At 35.9% G+C, this 14,389-nt stretch overlaps 1 protein-coding gene across 4 annotated transcripts; it reads left to right on the top strand.

Annotated features, from left to right (window-relative positions):
• Positions 1 to 267: 267 nt before the first annotated feature.
• Positions 268 to 13,988, top strand: LOC148870022 (Polynucleotidyl transferase, ribonuclease H-like superfamily protein). 4 transcript variants are annotated; one of them, XR_016107410.1, is made up of 8 exons: positions 277 to 644; positions 763 to 822; positions 930 to 1,042; positions 5,426 to 5,494; positions 11,687 to 11,738; positions 11,894 to 12,056; positions 13,567 to 13,754; positions 13,885 to 13,988. XR_016107410.1 is itself a non-coding variant. In XM_088970723.1 (7 exons), the coding sequence occupies exons 1-6, from the start codon at positions 327 to 329 to the stop codon at positions 12,029 to 12,031; spliced, it is 750 nt and encodes a 249-aa protein (XP_088826849.1). In that variant the 5' UTR covers positions 277 to 326; the 3' UTR covers positions 12,032 to 12,056; positions 13,567 to 13,918. The 4 variants fall into 4 exon arrangements, 3 of the variants coding, with proteins under 3 accessions (XP_088826848.1, XP_088826849.1, XP_088826850.1); XM_088970723.1 differs by having other exon boundaries at positions 13,567 to 13,918; XM_088970722.1 differs by lacking the exons at positions 13,567 to 13,754; positions 13,885 to 13,988 and having other exon boundaries at positions 268 to 644; positions 11,894 to 12,437.
• The last annotated feature ends 401 nt before the right edge of the window (positions 13,989 to 14,389 follow it).

The following is a 14,389-nucleotide window of genomic DNA, read 5'->3' as shown; positions in this document are numbered from 1 at the left end:
CAAGGCCTGCCCTATGGCCCAGCCCGGCACAGTCCAAACCTATGGCACGGCCTGCAACTTGGCCCGGCCCAGGCCCGTGTGCTGGCACGGCACGACATGGACCCGATTGGGCTTGGGCCATGCGCCATATTGGGCCGACCCTCAAAATTTCAACCGGCGAGGACGGCACAGCCCGTGGGGCAGCACGGCACGTGCCGTGCCCACTTTAGGCACGTGCCCACTTTACACCTCCACATGTAAGACACAAAAGTCTGCTGCCTAGATGTTAATACTTACAAGCCGAAAAGTAATTAGAAAAACGAAACCATCAGCAGGGTTCCCGCAAAATGCAGCCACAACTACATACGCTATGCATCATTCAACAAGCTTCTTTACTTGTTTCACGCAAGACCGAACTGCCATGGGATCTGGGTCCTGTTCTACGCAAGGTCACTCCTACTCCTATCTCATGGCAATCTCCTCTGATGAACAAGGTTCATATTCCAAGTAAGATAAGAGCAGTGTCTATAGATGAAATTCCTCCAAATGCCTTCCGTCGGAAGATTGATCCACACTGGAGAGGTGGGTTCAGTGTGGGAGTAGACTTGGGATTATCTCGGACGGGTGTTGCTGTCAGCAAAGGCTTCTCTGCCCGTCCTCTAACTGTAATCACTATCAAATCTCCTTTACTGGCTGTTTTTATTTCCTCTTGTTTCCTTCGGATATGCCTGCAACATCAACATTTTTAGTTTTTATTTTATTTTTGTGTTTGAACTGGTTTAGGTTTTAGAGTTGCGAGGACAGAAGCTCGAGTTGCGTCTTCTCGAGATTGCAGAACGAGAGGTACATTTGTGTGTGTGCGTCTCTTCTTCTCAAGATAGTAAAATACTTTTGTTTGGTGATTTGGCTATCAGAATTAACAGAATTTGAGTGTCTTATGAGGAATTCAGGAAGCTGATGAATTTATAATCGGGCTCCCTAAATCTCGTCATGGAAAGGAGACACCACAATCGAACAAAGTTCGCAGTGTTGCCGGGAGACTTGCAGTCCGAGCAGCAGAAAGGTCAAATAGACTCATATGATATAACTCCAGTTTTTTTTTTTTTTTTAATTCTTAAAATTGGATTCCTAATTGTGAATGGGTTTCAGAACCATTAAGCTTGTATATGCTCCTATTCATGATTTTACCTTTTTATCTGCAAGACTATCAGCCTTTGACATTAAATCTATCTATTATCCATGGAAATACCAGTCAGATGGGATGACTCTTATCATGCTGGTTTACTTGAGCCTACCGTTTGATTAGTTAATTTTTCCTCTACAATTTATGAAAGTAAATTTTTCTTGATTTATGGATTAGCCGAGTAGGAGGTATAAGATGATTAAATGTTAATTTTGTCAACTTGTTTACATACAAAGTGGTGTCACTGGAATAACCATTACACCGACCATGTTAATAAACAAAAGACATATAGTCTTGTAGAAGAACAGAGGAATTAGAGGCAAATTCCAGATGGGTAAAGAGAACGGTAAATGGGATGGTTGACTGCTTGACTAAGCAAGGGGTGTATAGGGATCAACTGCTTTGGGCAGATTTGTAATAGGGGATGCATAAGCTTGAAAAGTATTTGATTTTTCATTTGTATCAGAAACATGTTGTAATGTTTTTCAGTAAGTTAATGAATTGATTATTGATTATTGATAAAAAAAATTCTTATAGAAGAAAATCATGTATTCAAACAATTTACTTTTATGTATTTTCTCTCACAAGTAGACTTGTTCGTGAGTGGCCTGTCAAGCTTGGCTTTACTTTTCTTCGAGCTTGGGCTTTGGGTCAGGTCCATTCAAATTTTGGCAAAACTTGAACTCGAGCCCAGCCTATGAACAGAGTTTGGATCTGGTCCCAACACAGGGTCCCAAGAACCGGTCCGAATAACCATTTGCAGCTGTACATCAGGAACATCTTGCCATGAAGGACATGGGAGATGTTCCCAATACACAACTACAATGGCTCTTGGGGTTGGTTGTTGGGACTAGATCCGAACTCCCATGAATACTCACGTGTACAAAAAAAACCTAAGGTTTGGTTTGGTTTGTGGGATGGGGATGGGAAAAAGGGAATATTCCAAAAATATTCATTTTTCCTTTATTTGTTTTGAGGGAAATAAGGGGGTGGGATGGGAAAAATGTGTGACACGTGATCCCAAAATCGAGTAGGCAGGATTGCACCTAAACAGTGCGACCCTAGCGAGAAAACTCTACTGAGAAAATTTATTGGGTCTAGTGATCTAGTCAGAATAGAGCCTTGAGAGACTCTTTTTCTTCGACCTCCACCCATCCCAATGGTCGGATCTCCGATGATTTCTCCAGCCATTTTGTTCAAAGGTAAGACTAGATCCATCTTCTACATCCTTTGTTTACCTGCTGTTTTGTTTTTTTTGGTCCATTATTCCTTCTTCCCCATCCCTTTGTTTCCCCCCTTAATGGCTGGACACCTAATTGTTTTCTTCAATGTGCGGGATTTCCATATGTAAAACTAATAGGATACACATTGGGCTCCTAGATTTAACATTTTCATCCCATTTTATTTTTTGCAGATTGAAGCCAAATCCACCAGCGGGTTCAAATCTATATTATTTTTTTGTCACTCGATAGTATAATGGGATTATTTGTTCTCTGTTTTCTTATATTACTATATTTCATTTGATGAAGAAGTGGTTTAATTGAAGATTCAGGTTTTGGTTATCTTTCATCAAACAAATGCATAAAATGGGTTCTCCAATATTTTACCAGTTCTGGATTTTATGTAGACACAATACAGTCAATGCATATCAGCGAGGTTTTACTTCTTTACCCTTAAATATATATTCACTATCTTACAAGTATATGTAGCAAATCAATTTCTAGAGGGATTTGAGCATCCCAAAGTTACTAGAACAAATGTGTGTGTGTGTGTGTGTGGTGAGAGAGAGAGAGAGAGAGAGAGAGAGAGAGTAACCATTGACTGTACCCAGATTTAGAAGCTGATAGTAATAGTAATTTCTACTTTTTATGTTTTTATTTTCAAACCACCTATTGTTTTCTTTAGGGGTATCCTATTTTTTAGAAGGTATGAAATTACCAGTTTCCTATTTTGTTTGGAAAGTATTAGGTTAAGTCAACTACCATTTTGCTGTCCTTTTATTTTTAGGAGTTTCTAGGATTCTAATTAGGAGTTAACTGCATTTTAGTAATTGCAAAATTTATAAGCTTTGTGTTTTATATATACATGTAAATCTGTCTAGAACAGAAGAATTGAATGGATTAGATAGGAAAAGGTGAGGAAATTGAAAGAAGAAGGGGGTTTGGGAATAGGGAATGTTAGACTGAAGAATCAGGCTTTGCTTAGCAAATAGCTTTGGAGGTTTCCAAATGAAAATTAGAAATTATGGCATAGAGTGGTTGCAAACATTCATGGCATGTCAAGCAACGAATGGGATGCTGGATGTCTCCGTAGGGCTAACTTGGCTGCTCCCTGAAAGGCCATCCATGATGTTCTCCCTACATTCCTAAATTTTATCAGGTATGACTTGTCTTTTGGTAGCAAAATCAGATTTTGGGAGGATGTGTATTTCCTTCTCTTTGTGATTTGTCCAGGTTCAAGGGTAAGCCTATTTCATATTTCCTAAATCAACCATCTCACCTTCCAGGGTTGAATTGGACCTTGGGATTTAACAGGAACCTTAGAGAGTCTGGACTTCTTGCAGTGCCCGAGCAGTTAGGATTGTTGAATTCAGTTTTCTTGGGGGAAGGTGGGGTCAGATTCTAGAATTTGGGGTCCTAATTCCGAAGGGTCCTTTTCCTGTAAATCCTTTCTACACTCGATGGTTGCCACATAATCTTCTCTTCATTTTCTAGTCAAAGAAATTTGGTCCCCTCCTATTCCCCCTAAAATCAATGCTTTTTGTTGGGAAGTTTTTCATGGTTGTATTAATACCTTTGATGTACTTCAAAGGAAAAGACCAAATTGGTGCTTGTCCCCTAACTGGTGTGTCCTATGTAAATTGAGTGGTGAGACTGTTTTCCACTGTCTTATATATATCTTGCCCTTTTGTCAGTTTTATTTGGAATTGGTTTACTTCCCTTTTTGGGTGCAGGTGGTCCTTTCCTGACAGGGTGGAAGGCTTGTTCAACCCTAATGGTATAAGTGGTAAGACAAGGAGGGGAAGGGTTCTTTGGAGGTGTACTAGAGTAGCAATATTTTGGACCATCTGGGAGGAAAGAAATGATAGAATATTTGAAAGTAAAGAAAAGTGCAAGGAAGGTTTAGTTGAAACAATAATATTGAGGGTGGCACATTGGGTAAAAAGTTTGAAGCTGTTTTCAGCCTTTAAGGCCGAAAACTTTTTTAGGGTTTGGGGACTTATTGTTGCTTCATCATCTACGAGACAACAGTTTGTTGAGACTTGGTCCCCTCCAACAGATGGTTGGAAGAAGCTAAACTTTGATGGGAATTGTGTGGGTAACCCAAGCCCTTCAGGTATTGGTGGGGCCATTAGAGATGAAAATGGTTTCATTATTGCCTTGTACTTCGGTCCTGTGGAGGTGGGTGATGTGGCAAGGGTAGAGTTTCTAGTTGCAGTATATGGGGTTGAGAAGGCTAAAGAGTTGGGGATTAATAGATTGATCATCGAAGGAGACTCAAAAACTGTGATAAAATGGTTGCAGAAAGGGGAAGGGGTGACATGGCAGTTGAAGAATGATTTCAGAAGATTTAAATGGATGCCAAGGAGCATGTCAATTCAGGTGGGATGGGTAAGGAGATCTGCCAACAGTTTGGCAGATAGCTTAGCAAAGCAAGGGGTTCAAAGAATATTTATGTTTTGGGCACATTTGTAATTCTGTACTGGGTCAGCTGATTTCTTTGGCAACTTCTTGTTGTATCCTAAAGCATTTTAATCAATAAAATTTTTCAAAGTTATTGATAAAAAAAAAGAATTGAATGGGTTAATTTTGTTTCTCTACAGTTATTCTTTTCTCATCTTGAAATCAATGCCGGAGAAACATGTGATTTCTTCTTTTCTCTTTGTTATTTACAGTAGTTGCCTTCTCCTATTAGAAAACCAGCAACTATTCTCTGGATTTTGTCTTAGATTCAGAGTATATTTTGTTGGATTTTGAAGCAAGGCTACCCATTGATTTTTCCTTCTGTCTACTGGCCCCTACATTACCTAGCATGCTGTTTCACTGCTATATGGTGGTGAAACTGACTATGTATGCAATTATACATGTATATTAAAGACTTAAAGTAAAAACTTTGTTAGAGGTCTGTACTTATTATTTATATTCTTGCTTACTGCATGTTTAGATGTGTAAGCATTATTGGACAAACCTCTTTTTGCTTTAGTATGGCATATTAATGTTGATCTTCCTTTTTTCTTTTTTGTTTTCTGTCTGTGTGTACCAGGGGTTGGAGGGTATACCTGCAGGATGAACATGGGACATCAATGGAAGCCCTTGATTTTATGATTGACACGTAATTATAATCTCTGAGTTATCTTGTTCTGATTGCCTACTATTTCTTGGATTAAGGCATGCCTATTAATTATTATGTCTGCTCTTTCACTTGTGACAAATTGGCTGATAATTTTCTTTTCTAGTCATATTATGTGTTTACAGAGATAAATTATCATTTTCTTTGTTCAAATTCCAAAATAATAAAGGAAATGGTCCTTCTAAACACTGGATAAGTTTTCTTGTCTTTTGGAATTAACTTCTAGCTTTTCTAGTCATTTTAGAGGACTGCTTCTTACATGCTTTTAGGGCATGTGGCCTTTAGAACATCTCCTAAATGAGACACCTATCTCTAGCCTTAGGGCAGGCACTACGTTCATTTTAATAGCATCAAGGTTTCTTTGATATCAAAAAATAAAACACACTTTTATTTTTGTGATTCAACTCCCTCTACTAGGGGTTGACAGTTGTATTTTGAAAATTCATTAATGAAGTTACAGTTTCCAATAGAAAAACTCAAAATTTCCAAAAGTAGCAATGGAATTTCTAAAGCTATGGATAATGGCACTACAATTGGCCCCATCAAACTGCCTTTATTTGGTCATTTATTTACCTACTTTTGGTTCTGTTATTCCTTGGATGGGAGGTGATTTATCCTCCCCAAACCAGATTTTCTGAACCTTTGTCTAGAAATGCTACAATATTTAACTCACAGTACTTTAGTGGAAGAATTACAAAGACACGACCAGAGATCGACTTCTAAAAGGTTAAATAGAAATGAATGAATAAATACCCCCATTATGTGCAAATAGAAGCAGTGCTGGATAACTTGTGTAAACTTTGTTGAGTTATAGAGCTGGTCATAGGGTTAGGTTTTTTTTATACATTTATTTCCTTGTTATTATTTCTTGTGTTAGTTATATGGTCTTTTGTCTCAATGATGTAAGTACAACATTCGTATTAATAAAAGATATTGGGGTGGCAGTTAGAGATCAACATTTTTTCGATCTACTAGCTTCAGTTTTCCAACATTTCTTCTTCTCTTCTATCTCAGTTCAAATCATACCTGGATTAATGTTAGGATTTTTCCAAATTTATTTAGCATTATTCCAGGTCTGATCACATGGTATCAAATCAAGGCTGATCGACCTGAACTGGTAAGGACACCACAACATAATCAATCTAGCCTTCCTTCTCACTATAGCTTGAAGAAGAGGAAAGCGACCAAGGACTGATCGCCTTCTTCCAAAAAGGACTCTTCAATACCTTGTTTATTAGTCCCCATAACAATGTCATCAACATTAATGACAAATACAACTTGCTAGAGGCAGTATCCCTACTAAACATAGAGTGATCAACACTGCACTATTTCATTCCAAATTTCTGCACAACATTACTAAATCTTCCAAACCAAGCTCTTGGAGATTATTTCAGTCCATAAATTGCTTTCTTTAATCTGCACACCTTTTCTTTAATCTTAATTTCATCTAATAAAATCCATCATTACTCAATAACATCATTCATAAACTCTTTTTCTAATGCTTCTGCAGATCTAACAGCTCCCATCCTTGTTCCAATTGTGCCCTTGACAATGCCAGGAGGGGGAAAGCCTATTGTAGGAGATAGTTTAGTGGGAGGAGGGCATGATGATATAGAGATAAGGAGGGATTTGTTAGGGGAAAATGAGAGGATTAGAGAGAATCCGGGGAAAATTCAGAGCCAAAAGAATGTTGAAGAGAAGAAGCTCTTAGGATATCTAAATGAAGGAAAGGGAAAGGAAGTTGATCCTAAGGAGATAAAAAATAGTGGGGACTTATAGAAGGAGGAAGATTTGGTGGTGAACTTGGCTATTAAAATGGGCCTTAAAATCAAGGATTAAGTATCGATATCGGGTATTGTATCGGACAACTCAGATACGGATATGGATACGCTTTGGAAACGCATGGATACAGACGAAAAAGATGGAAACGCATGGATACACTAGGGAAATACATACGAATTTCATAAATATGTTAATAACACTAAATTTAAGATCAAAATGATCACAAAATAGTATATAAATACATAAAAATGTAAATATTAAGGATATATATGAAGAAATATATTACGATTAATTAACCGGGATGTATAATTTTGTTTATAGTACATCAATCAAGAGTCCAAGACACTAAACATATGCACCTATTATATTTTAATTATTATATCAATTATTTTATATTTTACTATTTTAATTTTTTAACATTAAGAAAAAGCCAACTAAATATTAAAATTTCAAGTGCAAATTAAAATATCGATTAATAATTTATAAAAATATAATCATAACTTATAGTATATCAAATTTGTTAAAATTTCTAAGATGCATATCATATACAAATTCATAGTTTTTAATTACTAAAATAATTATTCCATTATTAATATTTTTATTTATATAAATTTTATGAAATAAAAAATCATTTTTTGCAATAAATGTAGACTAGTGGATTTAATAGATTCAATTTAATATTATATTCTTCAATATTTTGTATATAATATTTTTATTTTTTCGTAAACAATAAATATGTTGGTATTACTTATTAATGTAAATTAAAATATTAATTAATAACTAATAAAAGTATATAAAAATTTTAAGATTTATATCATGTGCAAATTTATAAATTTTGAGTATTAAAATAATTATTCTATTATTAATCTTCTATTTGTATAAATTTCTTGATATTAAAATTCATTTTTTATTTAAATGTGGATTTGATACATTATTTATTCTATTAGTTTATAAAATACTATTTTTAAATATTATTTTTTTAATTTTTAGTTAGAGTTGTTAAATATAAATATGTGTTTTTTATTTAAATTGCAGCGAACAGAAAAAGTTGTTAAAACTTATTTTATTTTACTTTATATCACGAAATGTAGCATGGCTTATTGGTTTGGAAACACATCGAATTCTAAATGTGCGTGAGGTGACCTGAGCTCGAATCACCTCATTCGCATTAATTTTTATGGAGATTCCTGAATGGACGCAATGCGTACCAATGCGTATCGACCGATACAATGCGATATAGGCCGATACGCATCCATATCCATTCGATACGAACACTTGTATTCGTAGCGTATCCCATATCGTTACTAACCAATATCGATACGATACGCCCCATATCGGACGTATCATATCGATATTTAAATCCTTACTTAAAATAGATAATTCTAAGCAGTGAATCACGTGAAAGTTGGATGCTCCAAATTCGAGGGGGGGGGGTTAAAGAATTTCATAAAACGTTCTTGGTGGAAGAAAAATGTGAGTGAAAGATCCTATTGTGTCAAATTTGGTCCATTAATCTAAGAAATAGTGAAAATTCTTGATCTTTCTCAATTCAAAGATCCAGGATTTGAATTGATGTCGTTTTATGGGGGGGGGGAGGCATTGGGTGGCTCAAGCTCCCTCTTGGGGTACCTCAGGGGGCATAATTTCTTTGTGAAATGAGGAGTTTGTGGAAAGCTTGGAGGAATTGATTGGAAGATTCTCAGTTTTAGTTAAATTGAGATGTTTGGATGACAATTTTGTATGGGTTATGACCAACATTTATGGTCCAAATGTGTATAGAGAGAAATAAATTGTGGAAGGAGTTGGCAGGCATTAGAGGTCTATGGCAAGGACCTTGGTGTTTGGGAGGAGGTTTTTTTTAAATAAAAATCTATGTTTTCTGTTGATAAAAAGTACTGAACATTCTCAAAGAATGACGCATGTAGAGGCACAAAAGAAGTGACAAAGAGTAGGACTATAGCACTTGTACCCCTTCTGGGTCTTGGAGTACACTAAGAAAACACATTTGAGAGCCCAAGAATCCAGTTTGTCCAAATCTATACCCAAACGATGAATAAAACATATGCAACCAAAGACATGAGGCAACATAATGTAGGAACCGAAGAATCAAATTTGGAATTTTTTGAAAATTTATGTATTTTTTTATTTTTAGATAGTAGGGGTATTTTCGTCATTTTGACCACTTCCATGTGGACCTGAGCTATAGCATCTTGTTCCTATATTTTAATAGGGCTTATTTTTCAATTTTCAGCTTATTTGCATTAGTAGGTAGAAAGTTATTGTGTTTCTTGGTGCACAAGACAATGCATGGCATTTTTGTAATTATGATGAACAGTATTCCGAGCCACAAGCTACTCTATAAATAGATGTATTTTCTTCCTTTACAAAGAAGTGAAGATTTCTTTGGAGCTCTCTTGCAAGTTTGCTATATGGAGTGATTCTTACAAATCCTAGAGTGATTGTAGGACCCTTGGAGTGATTCATCGGGATTTATTTCTCTTTTCTTCTTCTCTACCCTCCCTCCCTCTCTCTCTCTCTCTCTCACTCACACACACACACACACACTATTGTTCTCTCTTTCCAACTTGTGTCAGTTTATTCTAGCCTTGTTGCATCACTTTAGTGATTCCTACAAATCCTAGAATGATTCTAGGATCCTTGAAGTGATTCCTTGGGATTTCTTTCTCTCTTCTTTTTCTCTACCTACAAAAATGCCACTCCTTGTATTGTGCATCAAGAAACACAATAACTTTCTACCTACTGATGCAAATAAGCTGAAAATTGGAAGATAAGCCCTAGTAAGCTATGGGAACAAGATGCTATAGCCCAGGCCCACATGGGAATGGTCAAAATGACGAAAATATCCCTACTATAAAAAACAGAAATACATAAAATTTTAGAAAATTCCAAATTTGATTCTTCAATTCCGACATTATAACAAAAATAGAGACTAAGAAGAAAAAACAATAGTGAAGGGTGTATCACCATTTAGAACCAAAGACGACATAAGATTAATGAGGAAACAAAGACATCATCACTCTAATATTTTTAGGAGCCAACATTTTAAGCAAAAGTGCCCTAGTATCAAGTAAATGCCTGTTCTTCCTCTGCAACTCCATTCTGTTGTGGAGTGGAAGAGTAAGAAGACTAGTGTATAATGCCATGAGATTCAAAGAGTGTTTGGAACAGGCATTGGAAATATTCTTTTTCATTATTAGAATGGAAACATTTAATTGAAACAACAAACTGATTCTTGATTTCAGCATAGAAGGAGAGAAAAATATCAAACACTTTAGTAGGAGATTTCATTAAAAAAAACCCAAGTCATTCTTGAAAAATCATCAACAAAGGAAACAAAGTACTTAGAACAATTATAAGACTCAATTGGACAAGAGCCCCAAACATAATTTGTGCATTCTCCTGTTTCTAGTCATTATACCCAAGTACCCAACAACTCTTGAATCTGGTTTATTCTCCCTGATGTACGTCAATTGACCTCTAGGCTCAGTTTGGAAAGAATACAAATGCAAATATGTACAGTACAAATACATACAAAATATAAGGTTTTGCACTCTATATATTTGTATTTATACTCCTTCCAAACTGAGCCCTAGCAGTCAGATTTGCCTCAACTGATTCTGCCCACGGTACCTAATTTGTACTATTGATCTTAACTGATGTCATTCGATAGTTATTGGGTCTTTTGTCTCAGGTTCAATGATGTAATTACAGCATTAGTATAATAAAAGATATTGGGGCGATGGTTAGAGATCAATAATTTTTCGATCTCTACTAGATTTCAGCCCTAGTTTTCCAACTTCTTCTCTTCTACATCGACCCAAGTCATATCTAGATTAGTGTTAGGATTTTTCCAGATTTATTTAGTATTATTCAGGTCTGATCACATACTTATAGAGAAATGCCTAGGCTACACATCACTGTGATTCCCTTTGAGATGCTTTGAGTGGATTGTGAGTCACTTTTCATGCTATTTGAGAAATTAAGTATCTCTTATGGTGAGAGATGCTTTGCCAATGGGCATATAGTGTATAGAGTTGAATTAAAAAGGATGAAATGACTTAAAATTCCTCTATAAAATGGATCTAAATGTAGGATTGTAGATTAACCGTTTACAGTGATAATCAAATGGCTAACCACTAGCAGCTGTTCCTCTAAGCCGTTTCTTTTTTTTTTTTTTTTTACATTTTGTTACTATTATTGGAAACCTTTTCTGAAATATTCTTTGTGCCATCAAGATAAGGGAGTACCTGTGGCTTACATTTTTATATGAATTCTTGGTGCTTTAACAGAGAAATTAAGAGGATAATTATTTAAATGGAAAATGTCTAAAGAACCTTATCACATAAGTTTAATCCCGTTTCCATTTTCTAGGGGCATCAACAAGTCCACTCGGCAGGGAAGAATTGACGCTTTTGCTGCTATGGTATATAAGTATTCTTGCTATATATTTTTTACTATTGTTTTCATTTTTCTACATGAACCTTCTCACATAAGTTTAATTCCGTTTCCATTTTCTAGGAGAGTGCTGTTGATTTCTTCTTTTATTTCATTTGCTTTTGTTTCCTCCTTTGAGTTCAGATGGTTTTAGAGAGATATTTCTCTATGTCGGGTCATGGAACTGAGCTTGTTCTTCCCAAGCAGTTGGATCTTCAAGAAAAACTTCGAAATGGTCCTCCCAAAGATGAAGATTTTTTCCCAGAAGATTTTGAGGCTTGATAATGTACCAGTACAACCAATTCAAGTAATAAGACCCTGGTACCTTCATCAATTGTATTTCAAACCTCATTTATGTGATGGGTAATGGTGACAGAAAAATTAACCAGTTGAATGAGTAGGTAGTGAGTTGGAATATATTTGAGAGTAGAACTAGTGGGCCCACAAGAAAAAGAAAAAGTGATTTGTTCAAATTATTATTTTTTGCTACCCCTCTTCAGACAACCATCCTGATTTGAAAGATGGTTTCCCTTGGCTCCTTTTATATGTATTAGGGATGCTAATTAGAATTAGAAACCTCTTGAGCAAGCCATGAACTCTGCTGAAGTTGGAAATTAAACTCTGATTCATAACTTACAGTGTATAACTAGTGGGTCCACAAGAAAAAGAAAAAAGTGATTTGATCAAATTGTTATTTTTTGCTATCCCTCTGCAGACAATCATCCTGATTTGAAAGATGGTTTGCCCTTCAGTTCCTTTTATATGTATTAGAGATGCTAATTAGAATTAGAAACCTATAGAGCAAGCCATGAACTCTGCTGAAGTTGGAAATTAAACTCCGATTCATAACTTACAACAAGTTTAGATGCTTGTAGAACTAGTTGGTCTAATAAAATCCACTTTCATACTCAATATAATAAGGCGATTATCCAACTGACCAAGATTTTCTGGAAAGGGAATGTGAACAGAAAGAAGAAATATACTATCCATGGTGACGAGTTGTCGCTGGAGTATCCAAGCGGACAGTACAACACACCTTCTTCATAACAATGCATACGTGATCTTTTTTTTAGCCCCAAAATTTACTCCAGGTGGAGGGGGGCACGTTAAGATTTCATTAGAATATCAATAAAATCAACAGATACAGGGGGGGACATACATGATCTACCACACCTAAAATACATCAATAAAACAGAGAAAAAAACTAAAGAAATTATGAGTAGCTCAAGTCAATTACAATAAGCTAGTTATGCTTGTTCTTCTAGCACCTTTCTGTGAATGTGTTAGAGACAAATCTTTTTTTTTTCTCCATGGACTCTTCATGTATATATAGATATTTTATTATTTTATTTTTTATATTTATAAAAGCCATATCAGGTAATTAAGATGCTCTTCATTTTGCTCTTCTTGCCATTTGCAGCTATGGTTTGTCTTGCTGCATATCTAGCATGTTTGTATTTTTCCTGAAATTGCAAAAAATTTAAGATCCGATTGAGATGCTGATTAACTTGCCTCCACCTGAAAATGGATCTACCATCATATTTTGTAATAGTACAAAGTTGTGTGAAAATCTGACCTGAGGGGTGTCTGTAAGTTGGATTTAAACTCTAGGTGCAGATCTTACAACCCACCAATGTGGGCTTTGTAATCATTGGCCATGACCCATGTTTTGAAGGATTGATCCATCTCAGCTGGTCTTGGTATTTGTCAGTGTGAGATCAGTAACATTGAATCAGTTTTGACTACTTTACATTATTTCATTTGTTACAATGTTTTAGACCTGAGAGGTGATAATTCTCAGAGTTCTGATTCAACAGAGTTTGCATGAGGGGGAACTTGCAAATGTGAACCAGTGGAGTGGCATCAAATGGGACTAATATTATGTACATAATATGGACACCATATTATGTACACACGATCAACACTACAGTGCAATCAGTTGCAATGGGACCGTCCATTTCTTCTTGTGAATGGACCATTGATGTTAATTGGTAAAGTCTACATGGTGAGCCCAAGTAGTACTTTTAAGGTTGAGTGGTAGTAGGTTAGGATTTTACAGCTACAGGATTAGTACATATCTAATCTGGGTTTGTTTGTTTTAACAGTAATGAATTAAGATGTCTATTTTTCTGCAGAATGGTTCATGAAATGTGGTTGTATTTCTTACAAGTCCAGAATGTCTGAACAAAATGCCCCTCCAAGCTTTGATTCAATCTCAGCTTAGGCTTCTAAAATGGTATCCATTGGTTCCAGTTTCTCTTGAGACAAGGCAGACGGTGTATCCCTTAAACATCGTGTGATCCTTTGCATCCGTTTGATAGTTTTGTGGAAGGAAGAACCGAAGAACCAAGCATGTATTAGAAAATATGCACAGGAAGGCCATGCGAACTCAGTTGGATTAACCTTGTGCTTTTCCTTTCTGTTAGAAATGGTGAGTTCATTTCGTTCTTCAGTACAGTTCGTTAAACTCAAGGGCCTCCATCTGAAAGGGTAACCAAATATTGCAAGGCCATGCGAACTCAGTTGAATTAACCCTGTGCTTTTCCTTTCTGCAAGCATGTCCTTACTTTCACAAGTGATCCCCATGTGATTGAGGCACAACAGAAAGGGTAAGCAAATATTAGATAAGATGATTTTGTA

Source organism: Nelumbo lutea, chromosome 2, assembly GCF_056320005.1.
Source record: "Nelumbo lutea isolate HS-2025 chromosome 2, American lotus-T2T, whole genome shotgun sequence".
NCBI classification, from domain to species: Eukaryota; Viridiplantae; Streptophyta; class Magnoliopsida; order Proteales; family Nelumbonaceae; genus Nelumbo; species Nelumbo lutea.
Note: the sequence above shows the minus strand (reverse complement) of the source record. Positions and strands in the feature narration are given on the sequence as shown.